Source organism: Dermacentor variabilis, chromosome 4, assembly GCF_050947875.1.
Source record: "Dermacentor variabilis isolate Ectoservices chromosome 4, ASM5094787v1, whole genome shotgun sequence".
NCBI lineage: Eukaryota > Metazoa > Arthropoda > Arachnida > Ixodida > Ixodidae > Dermacentor > Dermacentor variabilis.
In genome coordinates this window covers 6,502,872-6,519,726 of record NC_134571.1, presented here as the reverse complement: position 1 = coordinate 6,519,726, position 16,855 = coordinate 6,502,872, and the positions used below count along the sequence as shown (strand labels likewise).

The following is a 16,855-nucleotide window of genomic DNA, read 5'->3' as shown; positions in this document are numbered from 1 at the left end:
AAAAAATATTTTTACAACACGCAAATAGTTTGTTGCTGTTCGTTTTCTTCAAACGTGTTGCTTACGGCGCGCTAGTGTCAACACGTTCAAAAGGAAGCTCGTGTCCGCTGCTTGAAGACCAGTGATCTTTCCACAGATTTGAGCACGACTCTACACTCGACAGAATGTTGACTGGACGGATGTTAAATCTCTTCCGCGCTGAGTAGAAGGTATATCGGCTCAAATGCTTTCAAAATGCCCACGTGACACAAGTAGGAGTCTCCGAAATTGCACACATGGCATGATTTCGGAGACCACGCACTGGTATTTTACTCTTCTGAAGGCACAGCCTCATGGAAATCGTAAAGCAGAAGCGTAGGAAATTTTCTTCATTAAACCGCACTTTGCAGGTTCATATTTTTTATCACAACAAAAAGCATCCCATACTTTGTGATGTTTTTCTGATGAAACCCGCTAAATACATTTGGGAAATACAAGAGTCGGGCTACAATGAAATGTCTTTTTCGGGCAATATATTGCAGTTGTATAGTAGCAGAAGAGCGCGTTCATCCCTTTCGTGGGGTGTTTGATTGCACCGAAGTAATGATGGTAATGTGTTTTTAAAGTTCACTTTCGTTGCCAATGGAAGCCTTAAAGCGAGACGTTAGCGATATAGCCGGAATTTCGAGCTTATAGCTTTTTAGCGCAAGAAAAGATGCACGCAGTCAGTCTTTTTCCGAAACATTGAAACTGCGTAGCTGAAATTGGTGGGCTAGAAATACTCTTCAGACCTGAGTGCCAGCAGCGAACTATTTAGCCTGGGCTCTACGCAGCTTGCGCGACGGGGAGCCTGAAATCCTGGTGTAACGTAGGCGAAGTGAGTGGCTGCATAGCGTGGAATCAATGAGCTGCAAAATAAAGGATCGCCACGCGTTTCACTCGCCTTTCTTCATTAGTTTATTTATCGGTGAAGCGCGGCTGCACGGCAAACCCGAACGCTTTCATTAAGCATGCTCGAGTGCGGCCGCCGACGAGCTCCGTCACGAGGAGCACTGCTGTCCCACAGCGCCGGAGAGTGGCGTCGCTTCTGCCGGGCACGGTGCGCACGAGGACTGGCCCGGTCTGTCCTGGTAGAATCCCGGCTCGCAGAGGAAACACTGGCCCACGTCTTGCGACCAGTACATCCCCGCAGGGCACTCCACTGTCCCATGCAAAGAGGCGATCACTGGTCAGGTACTCCTGCGATGTTTCAGCGTTTCTCAAATCTGTCGCGAAAGAACAATGCCGTTGCGCACGACCATAAGTCTTCCTAGTCAGTAAGTAAACAGTGCCGGCTCTGCATTCGTGTTTGGTCTGCGCATCACATGGCCCACTTTCTCAACGGCAAAGAATAATCTTGAGCGCGTCAACAGGTTTGTGCTCAAGTTTCGATCACTCAGCTGTTGGGTAAATTCGCCCGGCCTTTCCGTTGAGCCACCGCATATAAGCTAACATCTCTGTAGTACTTTAAGATGGGAGAGTGGAAAAAAGGTCATGCCTACCGCATACGCTGGCTTCTCCGTCGAGTTCCTCGAAGAATTCGGATCCCGGTGGGCAACCCATCGCCGAAGTTGGAGTGTACGCTGCACAAGTAAAACGATGTCAGCCGAACCGATTATTCTCTGCTGCTTCGTAGGCAACGTTTCCAGGAAATGCGCATTTCCCCCATCAGGTGCGTGCAGAGCGCGTGAGACAAAAAGAACAGCCGTCGTGTGTAGATAGTCGACAGTCTCCTACCGCGGGACGCGCACATTGAACAATCTGATGTTGAACATGGATATTGAACAATGTATACTGAACACCTAACAACCAAGAGCATAAGATGTGATTCATTTATAACAACATAACAATTATAACAATTATAACAAAGCACCTGACGCTTCCTTGCGCAGTAGCAAACGGCGTACTTACTTGCAACCGCACAAGGTTCTCGTCTTATTTCAAATTTTATTCACACGCATTTTAAAATCGCTTTGAACATATTAGTCATATGGACCTGGAGGCTTTGCTAAAGAAACGCGGAAAACAGTGGGCAGGAGAAACTTACACTTTCCGTTCTGCTTTAAAGGGGCCCTGTAACACTCTTACAGCATGGTAAACAAATTACAGTAGACGCGACAAAATGATCCCGTGTTTAACCGAGCCAAATATCACTCACGTTCATTTAGCGGGTGACGTTCAATCAGCTAGGTAAAGACCGGTAACGCTCTCATCCGTCGGGGCTGCTGCGAATGGCGAATGGCGCGGCTCCACAGGAACGCAGGTAATCTGATTTGTACCCACAGCAGATCACCTGCTGTGGGTGCAAATCAGATTACAATCAGAGTACAAATCAGCTGTCCTGCTGTGGGTAGGAAGGCTAGGCCAGCCGAGGGCTGATGGCTCCGCGTGCACTGTGTTTTCCCGCGCCAATTTTGCGCTGCAGCGCGATGCAGCCCGAATAGCGATTCTCTCGCAGCTACTGCCGCACTTCATTGCGCCAGTGTTGCCATAGCGAGTGTTCCTCGGAAATTACTCGACCATGTAACATTTACCGATCTCACAAAATTTCAAGAATCTCACTCTTTTCTCAGCGACTTTCAGCAGGATTTTCACCGGAACTGCGCTTGTGAAGCACAACTTCGCCCGTAACGTAATTTCGGAGGCAGAATGCGTTTTACTTGATCTCGGCAAAGCGTGCCACAAGATTTATTTAAAATGAGCGCACTGTCCCGAACATCATGAAGGGGAGCGAGTGGATCCCGTCTGATCGCACTCAATATGTGGCGGCTAACACGTGTTCCCGCTGAGCTGTTAAATCTGTTGTTCGACCAGGGATTTGTCCTCGGCCCTTTACTGCTTCTGGTTTATATTATTGACCGTCCAAACGCTCTTACCTCCCCCACAAAATTGTTTCCTGACTACTGCGTCATCTTTAGCGAAACAACCAGTATAAATAATTTTGCTCTTTTTCAATCTGAGCTTAATAACCTATCTGACTGGCGTAACAAATGACTAATGACACAGCGCAAAGAAATGCAAACGCACCCGTGTTTCTTGCCTCTCCACCCTTTCGAGTATTTCTTGGATTATTCTATCAACGGAAGAAAATCGCAACGTGTCCCAACATATATGTATCTTGGAGTTCAGATAACCAGTAATCCATCGCGGTATCAACACATAACCTGTATTACCAACAATGCTAATCGCGCCTTGAGAGATCTTCCTAGAACTTTTAACCAAACCCCTGCATGTACTGAACTATTGCTATAAGAAGCAATAATTCGCCCAAAGCTAGAACACGCTGTAGCAATATTGGATTCTCCCCAAAACGTGTTAATCGAGCAGAGTTTAGAATGTCACTTTCATGAAATTTTTCCGTGGCCTTCCAGACCTGGCCATACGAAGAAAATTTTCTCGCCTTTATCTTTTTCAAAGTATTTTTTTTTTCACGACCAAACCCTTCGGCGTGAATTCATTTTTGAACCATCGCATTCGTAATCGTGCATGGACCACCTCCAACAAAGTGACCCTTCCTTTTCGTTGCCCTAATCTTCAAGTACTGGAATCACCTTACTCCTACCGTTGCTGCCACAGAATTAGAAAGTCACTAAGACTGCCATCAAGAACACCTTTTCTTATTAGATGCGCTTGACTTCTCTGTTCTTCAATATTACAATGATAATGTAATCCAGCTTCTTTGTAACACACTGTGGACATTAAGGGTATTCTAACAAATTAAAAATGAATGAATGAATGTATGAATGAATGAATGAATGAATGAATGAATGAATGAATGAATGAATGAATGAAAGTGTGCCAAACGGTAACAATGTTCGCGATGCTTTACGGTTTCGAAAATTCCGAAATACGACGCTTTCAAGGTGTTCACATACAAATTCAGTTTTCTACTTCCGGTACTCAGTGGCCGTCGTCTAGACTATAGTCGGATACAGCTTTAGAAAAAAGGGGAGGCCCCACCCAGATGACCGAAGCGGCGGGGTCACCGGCCGTCCGGCGCATGACGTCGGTCCAGAGTGCGCGCCCATTGGTGGATGCTCGTGTGCATCCGCCTCGGAGGAGTAAACGCGCCCCCTTTTTTCTAAAGTTGTATCCGACTGTAGTAGGCCTTCGCGCAGCGCAATATTGTTGCTTGAATTAGGCGGCCTACGAGAGATTTCGGTGACCGCTACCGCATTGCGCCGTACTACGATACTGTATGGGGCAGAAATTTGGAAGTTGGCAAAGAAGCTTCCGAAAAAGTTAAGGACCGCTGAAACAAGCAATGCAAGGAAGAATCCTAGGCACAACGTCAGAGACGGGAAGCCAGCGGCGTGGATTAGAGAGCAAGTGGGGATAGCCGATCTTCTAGTTGACATTAGGAGAGAAAAATGGAGCTGGGCTCAGTGCGTAGGACAAGTAACCAACCGGTCGTCTATTAGAGTTACAGAACGGATGCCTAAAAAAGGAAATCGGAATCGAGGATGGCCGAGAACTAGGTGTTGTAGTGACATTAGGAAATTGGCGGGCACAATTTGGAGCCACCTAGCGCGAAATAGAGACATTTGGACATCGCTAGGAAGGGCCTCCAGTGGCCATAAAAGCAGGCCGATGATGACTGCCGTGCGCGTCTATGTGTCCCAGTGCGACCTGCCTTTGCGCGTTAGTGGTTCTCTACGCATACTCACCTATAGATCGCAAGTTGATGCGCACCGCGCTGTATGTAGTGTTTGCAGTTGTCTAGATTTAGAGCGAGAAGCACGCTACACAGAACATACAATAACCCCCGCAGTCGTGGGCACTCACGTGGGTTGTGAAGCTGCAGACGAATACGAATTGAGTATAGAAAGAATAAAAGTAATTTTGCTCGCAGTAATAACGACAAGATTTCAAGTTATCCTATGAAGCGCAATGCTGTAAATATCATGTTCAACGGTGTTTTAGCGTAAATAGAATTTTTGTATAAAGGACGACGTGTACTTTTCGTGCAAACAAAATTCACCCACGATCCCGATACTACTTAGTGCGAAATTTGAGCACAGCTCTATACTTGTTTTCAGTTCGCGTGTCAAGGAGGGAAGAGAAAAGTAGAAGGCAGAGAGGTTAACCAGAATAACGTCCGGTTGGCTACCCTACACCGGGGGAATGGGAAAGGGGAAAACAAAGATCACAGGGAGAGAGAGGAGGGAAGGAAAGAAGGAAATTGCGGCGAGTTCACTGACGCGTGTGGTCTTACAGAAATTGCATTAAAAGTCCCAGATGGTCGCACAAACCCGTCGTCCTATATGTTGTATTAGGATTATATAGGTACGTGGTTTATATTAGGAATAGAACGCTGTGAGTAGCGTGGGTGGCGTAAACAATCTGTCTCGTGCGGCACATTGCAAACGGAGTGAAGTGTGGCGCGACTGCCTCGCTAGTCGAGAGATGGCAAGAGGCAGCGCGTGGGTGACCAGTGGGCGCGATTTGCAGTAGCCGCAGCAGATATACCTACGCTCATGCAGCGCTTTGTTTCCATATATGGTATCGGTGGACGCCCTCGCCGTATGCCTCATTAAAGGCGCCAATGATGAAGAGATGACGGTGTGCTACTCTGGTGCCATCTCGCAGCGGTCGTCGCCGCAGAGCGTGTCTTGCGCGGCACTACGCTTTTCTTCTCACGCTTTCGCCATACCCTCCTCCTCCACTTCCAGCCTCATGGTTCCGTTGCACTCTCCTACATACATACAACTGGAGGTTGAATCGCCTTCCAACTTTTGTCGGGTTAAGCTGCGCGTATTTACGGCGTTCAGTGAGCGCACGAAGCGCGCTGGTCCAAACGCGGCTGGCTTCCGGCACAGCGCGCCGAAGGGCGAGAAGGCCGCGAGGCCATCGCTGATCTACGGTGGCCACGATCACCCCAAATAAACTCAGACGACCGGCCCCGCTCTCGACCAAGCCGTAATTGCTTACCCCGGCCCTTTCTTTTCTACTTTTTCAAATTTTCGAGGCAAGTTGAGCTGCTAACCGGTTGCGTTCGCGGCCCGAGAGAAGAAGAGTCCGGAAACAAGAAAGAACGACAGCAAGCGGCAGGAACGTCCCTCAAACGGCGTGCCTGTGAATTGGGTCGCGCAACCGCCTGCAGAAAAAACAATACCAACAATGTTGGAAAAGAAAAACAACTCGGACATTAGAACGAGGCCACTATTCTCTGACGCACACATGACTCGGATAGGCGAGACTCCGCGTGTGCTAACCGCAGCGCGTGCCAGGGACGCTGTCATTAAAAAAACTGTTCCGCGCCGTAACATTGAAAGATGTGAAAAAAAGTAACTGAGAAGAGTGTAGCGAGCTGCAGACTACTGAGTACGAAGCTTTTGAGTGCAAGGAACAATTAGGAATCTGAAGCGACTTTTGTTAGATAACTGATCGCTATATTGGCTAATTAATTCCGGATAATTCACGCCCGAAACATAATCAATAAAATACCCCCGTTTGCGGAAAACGATTGCAGAACAAAGTCCGACCCATCCTGTTATTTCGTAGCCTGTCTTTTGATATAGCTTGGGCTATGTTAGCGTGTATGCGCATCAAGGGGTGTTCAATGATGGGTTTCGCAGAGAGGTGACTTGACGGACACTTGGAATACCTCCTTTGGGTGCATGCATTGATACAAGAAACAAAGCTCCTCTTAAACCTATTGATTGCTTGTCTCATTTTGCATCATCTTTGCGGATAAATGTTATCGTGGCTGTGTCATCGGTGCCGTTGGCAGCTGTAATGCAGGCGTTTCCAAACTGGGTTCCGCGAACGGTATATCAGGCTTCTGAGTGGGGCCACAACGAATTCGACTCGATCCCTCCTTGGGTTGAATTTTACATTACAGTTTAGATTTAACAATTAAAGCCACCCACTCCGTACTTCGGTAGTCTTCGCGAGAAAGATTCATTCAACGCAACAATCATCGAGAGCCCGTGAATAACCACATCGGCATGGGAAACAAGTAGGGGAGGGGGCACTCGGGGAAAGCAGGCGGGGCCACAGAGTTTAGGCAAAACCTGCTGTAAGGGATGACGATCATGATGATTTATTGACCTCTGCTTTGAAACGAGGCGGTGACAGGTAGGCATCTAGCCTGCTTGAGATATTCACAACGTGAAGCCGGGAGACTCGAGATCGAAGGTAACGTTTTATGCACCGTAGCTGAGGTTTGAAGCGCTCGCTACCGCAAAAAACCTACTCGACGTAGGTTTCGCTTTTAAAGTGCGCTCTTGTGAATGCCATCCTGATGGATATTCTAGGGCGCATAGCTCACTGGCTTGGATTTGTTGATTAGTGGCAGCACAGTGAGGCTCGCTGTTCATTAACCACCGGACGATGAGTGTTATACTTGAATATACCGGCGTGGCGACACTCACTGAGCCTCACGAAATTCCGCCAGCTGGAGTACTGTACCGTAACCAAGATGGCGGACGTAGCAAGTGGTTCCCAAATGAATACACATTGTGAATATCCCCCTTCAGCAATTACTACCCCTAGACACCTTAGCTTCTATGCGCAGACTCCATGATGAACGGAAGCCCGCGACTACGTTCACAACAGTGTATAAGATGCAAGCAACATCCTCCATATTGAATTTCCAGCTTCAATGTATCCGATCTCCAGCGTACTGCGAGGTATCCTTGAGCTCAGGAGGGGCGTGGGCGCGCATTGGTTTAAGGTTGCGGATTCTGTCTGCTACCACTTAATGGCACTTTCTAGCCTTAATCTCAACCAAAAAAGAAGGGATTTCATATTTATGCTGCTGCCTAGACCGGGTATTTCAACTAACCTTGGCCAAGCTGTTCAACAAAAATTGGAGGACGCTTAAGCTTCGCCTTCAAGAGTGGAACGCGACAGCGTTCCCGTCGACCCGCCAAGGGGTGTAAGACAATGGGCTACGGCGCAGCGACTACGCGCCCCGCATCGGACGCGGTGAGCGTCGAGCAACGCAGCGTTCGGCGCGACAACGAAATGTGCGCCTGAGCAAGCGACGCACGCCTGAGCCTTAGAAACAGCTCGTTTCTAAGGCAACACCGCGTTCACTAGAGGCGCTTTTGTACCGCTTTGAAGCATCGAACTCGTGGCTCAGTGGTAACGTCTCCGTCTCACACTCCGGAGACCCTGGTTCGATTCCCACCCAGCCCATCTTGAAAGTTGCTTTTTATTTATGAAGTGCCTGCCGTGATTTATCGCTCACGGCCAACGCCGCGGACGCCGACGCCGACACCGACGCCGACGACACCGGCTTTTCTGCGACACGAGCTCCTTAACGCTATCGCGTTAAAATAATAAAAAAAAAGATTTGAAAAACACGCGCAAGACCGCACACCTAAGGTGTGCGGTCGTCAGACCTCTAACGACCCAACGCCATGGCTTGGCTAAAGTTAGGTGGTACACGTTTCATAACATGGAAACCATATTGTTTACTGTTAGTGTAAACTGAAGCCTTGCACACTTTGTTATATTAACAGTGTTATAGGGGCTTAATTTCAATCGTGAAATAAATCATATTATGAATTAGGATGCTACTATTAAAGGGAAGCTGAAAGCTTTTCTAGAAAAAATGAGTGAAGAGCAGTACGTAATGGTTTTCAACCCTCTGAATTCGAATATCGCATCCAAATTGAGCGAAAGAAAGCGCAAACATATTTTATTTCGACGAAAAGTGCAGCAGGGGACACGCCCAGCTCGCGCGCCTCGTTTCCGCCTGTGATTGGTCGGGCGCCTCGTGACGTCAACAATGGCGCTCGTCCGGACCGACTGCTGCCGCTACACACGAAGCACGGTGCAAGTACTTTGGTGCTGTTTTGCTGAGACGGTCATGGAAAATTTCTAGAGATTGCGTTTCTCTGAGGAGTTCGGCGTTAAGTCCAAACTCCACGAGAGCGATTTCGCGCGCGACGGTGACGGGCGACGGCTTCGAGCGACAAAACGGGCAGTCGCTTGAACAGATCGCTCAGTGTTGTCGCTCGATCGCTCGTTTCTAGAAATATAGAACTCGTCGCTCGTCGTCCTGAAGTGCTACGAGCGACTAGCCAATAGTGCGAAGCTGGAACTGGATGTACATAACTCAAATACCACTGTTTGTCGCACGGAACGAGCACACTATTGAATTTTACACGTGTAAGAATAAGAACCGAGTGCAAGACCTTCAGAAGTATTTTATGCTCCTTTTTCAGTAAGATACATCAACTTAAATTGATAAATCATGCGTCACGCTAGTTTCGGCGCGTTTATTGCTGCCCTCATACCGGGAAGTCGTCGCTCAAAGCCGTCGCTCGCGTGGAGTTCGGCTTGCAGGCGACGAGTGAAGGCGACAGCCATCGCCTCGCGTGTCGCGCTGTTGCTGTCGCGTGCAAGATCACTTGTAAGGCGTTTATACTTTACTCCCTACATGTACGAGCCGATTGCGAAGAGCCGGCCTCTCCAAGAAGCAAGAAATGCTGGTGCGAGCACTGCTTTCCACGCGAACGAAAGCGAAGTGTTAGCATCTCCTTGTGTTGGAAATGTTCTTTGGCAAGTATGTTTTGTGCTAAGCTGCATTCAGCGTTCCAGTGAGTACGTTTCCGGAAAAACAACTGTAGTGTTATGTTCCTGCATGCCTCCTCGTAGAACGTAAGCGGTGATGCGATCTTCGGCATTTGTGCGCTGCCCCAAAGCTGTCGGCAATCTACACAGACGGTTTAAACGCGGGAAAAGTTTACCGGCTGTTGTAGCACGTGTAGTATAGAACCTTCATCAGCGCGCCATCCGCGCGCTACTCGTAACCGGCGAATTCCGTCGGCTACGTGAGATGGTCGGTTTATTATGTGTGCGAGAGAAGGGGGAGCGCAGCGTCCTGGCGTGAGCAGGCTTTCTAACAGATACAAACTTTACGCTTGCACTTCGTTATGGTAGCTGCATGCAGGCTGTTTCAGAACACACGTGCGAATAGAACATTTGCGGCGCTTGGCGATGAAAACTGCGTCAAACGTGGGAGACAAACATGCACCTTCCGTTCAGCGTGCTAACGCGAAGGAGAAACCAAAGCACCCATTATTGATAAACTCCGGTAGTAATCGTCACGGAAGTGGTTAGAACACAACACTGTTGTTCTTGAGTGCTTGAAGTTGTTTCGCTTCACAGCAGCCTCCCACTTAGCTGAAAGCTTCTTGTATTGCAGGAACTAATGGAACATCGGAACATCGTCGCGGCCGCTGGTGTTCGTGCAAGCGTAGGCTGCACAGAACGCCGGCACGATCGGCCTACAAGTTCAATTGATGGTGCGCACGTCAACTACCACTCCTATATACACACAAACAAAGGAATGTAGGGTCGAGCGAAGCAGATTAGGACGGCACGCACGCAGAAATAAGCCCGGTCAGGCACGGTCGCGGAGACTGCGAAGGAGCGGAACACCAGTGTTGACGTCACTACGCCGCGGTTTCCCGTCTCCGCTCGCATCGTCAGCGACAGCAGCAGCGCGCGGCGCTCGACGGGGGGCGGAGCTACAGCGCAATTTTAACCGACGATTGCGTCGCTCCTAAGTGAAAAATCCCCCACAAAATTTTACCTGCATGGTTTATAAGGTTCCCGCATCCGTAAATGAGCGTCTTATTGAATTTGACAGACTCTTCAGCTTCCCTTTAATGGAATCCGGGATGGGGGAGGCGTGCGCAGCCAGATATGCTAGCTTGCGGCACTCTATAATCTTGGAAGTGTGCTTCGTTTAAAAGCCTTCAGAAAACACACGCATAGCTCACACAGCTGAAACGAACAGGCCGTGCGCTCTCCTCACGGTTCCAGCTGGAGAGTCAATGTCTGTCGTACAAGTGCTTCTATATACGTAATTCACCATTCTGTGACCTCACTCAGAGTGACACGTGACTTTGAGAATTATTCGAGACAACAATAGTCATTTGTTTGCCCTGTTGCTTCAACAGACGAATTAAAGTTTTGAGCAAAAATTATGTCGATCCCCGCACTGTGGGAGTTGCTGTAAGCAAAGCTTTCTGTGCTGTTTGCTTCGATTGACGATAATTGCCTGTGATGTTTAAGGCAAATGTTTAAGTTCTTCAGCGTTTAATGCATTACCAGAGGGCTGAGTGGATGTTAAATTTTATCTTGCGTGCACCATTGTTGCGCGCCTTCGTTTATAGACTGTGAGAAGGTTAGCACTGTAACTGCCTGACACGGTGCAACGCATCCTGTCGCAATTGGTAAACGTCAATTAAATTATGGGATTTCACGCGCCGAGCCCACAATCTGACAATGGTGCACGCCGCAGTGTGGGTCTCCGTTTTCATTTTCAACACCTGATTCTTGAACGTGCACATAAATCTAAGTACACAAGCATTTTTTTTTTGCATTTCGCCATCATCCAAATATGGCTGCAGTGGTCAACATTTTAATGTAGATTGAAGACGGAGTCTTGCAAATAGACACAAGAAGAGCGTACAGCTTACGCGCTTCATCGTCTTTCATGCCGCCGACCTTTGCGCGCGCTGTCCTGCGGTGTGGGAGCCCCACATCATTGTGTCAGTTGCTCCCCATGCGAAAAGCGACCGTCTCGGTCGCGTGAAAACGTTCTTTCAGCGACATAAGAAATGGAGCTCCTCAGGTGCATCTCGGCGTTCACGTACGCGCATAGTATGGTTTCATGCGCACTACATGAACAACTTCAGCGCGAGGACGACGACGGAGCGAACCGGGGTCAGAACTGCAGGGGAGGACTTCCTAGGTCACGTCACTGAGTTGGCGTGTAAATTTGAACGTCGCGTCGACCCTGGCTGTATCGAAGGGTGTCGGTATCCTGTTGGCTGCAGATACGATGCCGAGCAAGCTGGCGTGCCTCTTCGGCTCTTTGTACGAACTCTTCCACGTGTTCGCTGGTCGGGCTATTACCAGCCAGAGGTAGCATGGCGTCAAGTGTTGACGTAACGTGGCGCCCGTATACAAGTTAGAACAGTGTAAACTGTGTAGTCTCCTGTACAGCACTGTTATATGCGAAGATCACATAGGGTAAAATCTCGTCCCACGTCTTGTGCTCTGCGTCGACATACATGGAGACCATACCAGCCAGCTTTCTGTTCAGATGTTCCGTTAATCCATTGGTTTGAGGGTGATACGCAGTGCTCTTGCGGTGAGAGCTATGCGTCAGCTGGAGAACGTCCTACATAAGTTTCGCTGTAAATGCTGCACCGCGGTCGGTGATGAGAACACACGGTGCACCATGTCGTAGGACGATGTGGCGTACAAAGAACTGGGCCACTTCATGCGAATTTCCTTGCGGAGCAGCTTCAGTTTCGGCGTACCGGGTTAAGTAGTCGGTAGCGACGACTATCCATCTGTTGCGCGAAGAGGTCACTGGGAATGTCCCAAGTAGAGCCATTCCTATTGGTTCGAATGGTGCTTGAGGAGAGTCCACAGGGTGGAGAAAGCCAGCCGGTTTAACTGGTGGTTTCTTGCGGCGCTGACAATCGCGGTAGGTCTTCATGTACCGTTGCGCAGAAGAAAAAAGCCGGGGCCAGCAATACGTCTGTCGTATCGTTGCTAATGTCTTAGCGAATCCCAGGTGTCCCGCGCATGGCTCATCATGGCAGGCTTGCGAAATGTCTTGGCGCAGCGCCGACGGTACGACAAGGAGGTACGTATTGGGACCGCTTCCGCAGTTTTTTCTGTAAAGGACGTTGTTGTGCAAGTAGCACGATGATAACCCGCACACGAGCGAGCGGGGTAAAACACATTCAACTCCTTGAAGGTGCTCAATCAGCGGCAGCAGCTCAGGATCAGCGCACTGGTGCTCAGCCATCTTTATGGCATCGATAACGCCGACAAATGGCAAGTCATGGTCAGGGTCCGAGAACGTCGTAGGGAGTGGTGCGCGTGACAGTCGGCGTCGCTCTGCTTCCTTCCAGATCGGTAGACAACTGTAATGTCGTACTCTTGTTAGCGCAGGCTCCAACGGCCTAGTCAGCCTGAAGGATCCTTGAGGTTGGCAAGCCAGCACAGGGCGTGGTGATCGTTGACAGCCTTAAAGGGTCTACTGTACAAGTAGGGTTGGAATTTACTAATAGCCCACACAACCGCTAAGCATTCTTTTACAGTGGTGACAGTGGTTGAGTAGTTTTTCTCAGCCTTGGTGAAACTGCGGCTTGCATAGTAATGGTGCGTTCCACACCTGCTTGCCGATGCACAAGAACTGCGCCGAGACCCGCATTGCTGGCGTCAGTATGAATTTCACTGTCGACGTCTTCGTCGAAATGAGCAAGTATTGGGGCCTCTTGCCAACGCTTGCGCAATTCATTGAACGACTGCTGCTGCTCATCCGGCTAAATGATAAGCACATCGTCGCGTGCAAGCCGTATCAATTCTAGAGAATCTCTCGATGAAGCGCCTATAATATGCGCACAAACCAAGGAAGCGTTGGACAGCCTTCTTGTCTCTGGGTAGTGAAAACTCGGTGACGGCAGCTAACTTAACGGAGTCTGGTTGGACGCCTTGAGGCCCTACGACTTGGCCAAGAAATTTGAGCTCTTGGAACCCGAAGTAGCATATTTCAGGCTTGATGGTGAGGCCGGCAGTACGGATCGCAGCGAGGACACTCTCGAGCTGTGCGAGATGTTCGTCAAACATGCTCGAGAACATGAAGACGTCATCCAAGTATACGAGGATGGTTTGCCATTTGAGTTCAGCAAGCACGGTATCCATCATCCGCTGAAAGGTGGCAGGTGCGGAACAGAGACGGAAGGGGAGAACTTTGAACTCATAAAGCCCGTCAGGTGTCACAAACGCTGGTTTTCCACGATCCTATTCATCAAAATTTAATTTGCCAATACCCTGATTTAAGATTCAATGATGAAAAAAACTTGGCATGTTGTAGACGATCCGATGCGTCGTCGATGTGCAGAAACGGATAAACATCGCGCGTAGTGACACGGTTCAACTTTCTCTCATCTTCACGGAAGCGTAGTGCGTTGTATTTCTTTCTGACTAACACTACATGAGAGGCCCACGGGCTTGTGGATGGCTGGATCACGTCGTCTTGGAGCATCTCTTTCACCTGATGCTTCATCGTTTCCCTTTCCGCTGGATACACTCTGTAAGGATGCAGACGAACAGTATGTGCGGACTCGTCCGTAATAATTCAGTGCTTTGCGATGGACGTGCGCTGCACTTTAGATGAGGTTGAAAAACAGCCCGCAAATTCATTCACGAGACTCAGTAGACGGACTTTCAGATGGTCTGGCAGAGCGGCGTTAACGTGAATCTGTTCTTTTACGCTGGGCAACTCAGATTGCTGAGACAATGCGGTTTTGCAATGTGGTATTCTCAGTAACATCAATGATTTCGCGAAGAAATGCGATTGTCGTTCCTCGCGGTACATGTCGATACTCGTTGCTAAAGTTTGTTAGCAAAACGACTGAACATTTGCTTGGCACCTGAAGAAGCTCTCTGGCTATGCAAATGTGGGGCTCAAGAAGCAGGGACATGTTTGCCTCAGCAATTCCTTCGGCGCCGTCCTCCATGTCGCATCGGCCAAGAGCAAGCACGCTGCTCTTGGGTGGAAACGTAAGGTGATCGTCAGCTACGCGAAGCGCGATGTCACGGTCGTTGTCATTACTGTTTCCTATGGCTTGTGTAGTAGCGAAGCTGACTCTAGACTCTTGCAGGTCGATGATGGCACCGTTCGCCTGAAGGAAATCCATGCCGAGTATAAGGTCCTTTGAACATTCAGGAAGAATGTCGAAGTCGCCGTTCTACGTGAAGCCCCAAATGTTGACTCGTGCCGTGCACCGGCCCATTGGAGTTATGAGGTGCCCTCCTGCAGTAGGAATCTGAGTTCCGGTCCATTGCGTGGAAACTTTGTTTAGCATACGCGCAAGTTTGTTTAGCATACATGTCCGCACCCGTGTCAATTAACGTCGTCACTTCGTGGTCATATATGGTAACTGGTACGTCGCAGGATACTGACACCGAACTGCACTGCTTTCTCTGCGTCTAAATTACGTCATATCGCGGTCGTCGTAGTGGAGGATCTTCAGCGTTCGCAACGTCAGCGACCTCACCTCCGCAAGTCGCCGGACTCAGTGGGAGGCAAGGCTGATCGAGCAACGCCTTGTTGCTCTCGGCGTGAAGAGGGGACTGGAAGACCTGTTTCGGGCGGGTGACGGTGACCGCGGTTAACGGAATCGTGGGGCAAACGAGATCCTGGCGTCAGCGAGGTATGCTTCAACCTCCAGGGGGCGTTCACCAATGCGCGGGCACGGAGTCCAGCTCGGCGGTAAATACACGCCCTGTAGAGGTGACCGGCTTCACCGCAATGAGCACACTAGGGCCTCCGGTCTGCAGTGCGCCAAACGTCGCTTTTGCGGGATGGTCGTGTCTCAGCCATGAATGGCGTGCGTGAAAGTCCGGGACGTCACTCACATCGCGAAAAATTGCGGAGAACGTACTTCGCGCAGCTTCCGCATACGACATGCGAGGTTGTGGCTGTCGTACCTCGTGCTGTGGTGTCTCGCTTCGCTCTGGGACTGGGACTGCCTGACTGACTCCGAGACTTGGACTGCCTGTTCTCCCGGACGACCTCTGCCAGAGCGAGTCCTGTACCGATGCCGTAGCCACCTGAAGCTTTTGCAGCTCTTCTCGAACAACAAGCCTAATGAGCTCACGCGAGGCGTTGGTATTGTCGAAGGGTATAGCGAGAGGGTTATGCGATAGGGTCGACACGTCGCGGTTGTACTGCCTTGTTCGCTGCAGCAGTGCCTTTTAACGCGACAGCGTTAAGGAGCTCGTGTCGCAGAAAAGCCGGTGTCGGTGTCGGCGGCGTTGGCCGTGAGCGATAAATCCCAGCAGGCACTTCATGAATAAAAAACAACGTGCAAGATGGGCTGGGTGGGAATCGAACCAGGGTCTCCGGAGTGTGAGACGGAGACGTTACCACTGAGCCACGAGTTCTTTTTTTTTTCGTTATTTCCAGCTTGGCTACAAGCCTCAAAAGTGTTTGTGAGCATAGATCACACTCGTTTTATATGTGTCAAAGTGTCAAGCATTGACACCACAGCTTCATCACAGTCATTCATCTTGTACACGTCACGTACCTTCACAACCATTTCCACAAAATATTCATACACAGTTCGGCCTTTAACATCGCAATGTCTATATGCCAACAGACTACGCCATACTGCGTGCAGTCCAAGTAAAAAGATGACATCCATCTGTTCAAAATCGCGTTCAGGCGGTAAAAAACGAATGCCATGTGGATTGAGGGGTAGGTCTATCTTTAACGTTCTCTGTAATATATCCCAAAAGAATATGGCATTATTACAATCGATGAAAACATGTTCAATCGTTTCAGCTTTGTTGCACAGAAAGCGTCTGCTTCCCCATGGCACATAAATCCCTCTTTCCTCTAGCCACGTTTTAACAGGCAAGGTTCCCGTGTGAAGCTTGAAAAAGAATGTTTTAACGTTCGCAGGTATACACATATTTTTAACCCTTTTAAGTCTGTCTTGCCCAGGCCCTTGTTGAAAAATTAACCGATATAATGGAACAGGGAACACACTTTCAATGAGATCCTTCATAAGACGCTTTCTTTTTACATTGGAGAGGCACTCAAGGGAAAATCGCGCCCTAAGGAAACGATAGGACGTTACAACTTCACGCAAGAACCTTGAAATTGTGTAGTGAGGGCCAATGGCTGAAGAAACAAAAAAATCAGGCATAGAAACTGTTAACATGATTTGAAAAAAAAAACACAAAAACGGGTCTCTCGCGTCCCTTATCAATATGAAACGTGATACAACTTGCTGAAGAAACAAGTGGCACACCGACAGACCACCTTTCTTTACTCGACGAA

The 16,855-nt window shown here is 49.2% G+C and overlaps 1 protein-coding gene across 11 annotated transcripts in view; it reads right to left on the bottom strand.

Annotated features, from left to right (window-relative positions):
- Positions 1-918: 918 nt before the first annotated feature.
- LOC142578610 (uncharacterized) overlaps positions 919-16,855 on the bottom strand; it is a 307,117-nt gene continuing 291,180 nt past the window's right edge. For all 11 annotated transcript variants that reach the window (XM_075688019.1, XM_075688020.1, XM_075688023.1 and 8 more), the window contains 2 exons: positions 1,521-1,601; positions 919-1,180 (listed from right to left, as the gene is read on the bottom strand). In XM_075688019.1, coding sequence (XP_075544134.1) covers positions 1,020-1,180; positions 1,521-1,601 — 242 coding nt within the window. In that variant the 3' untranslated portion in view covers positions 919-1,019. The remainder of the gene's footprint in view (positions 1,181-1,520; positions 1,602-16,855) is intronic.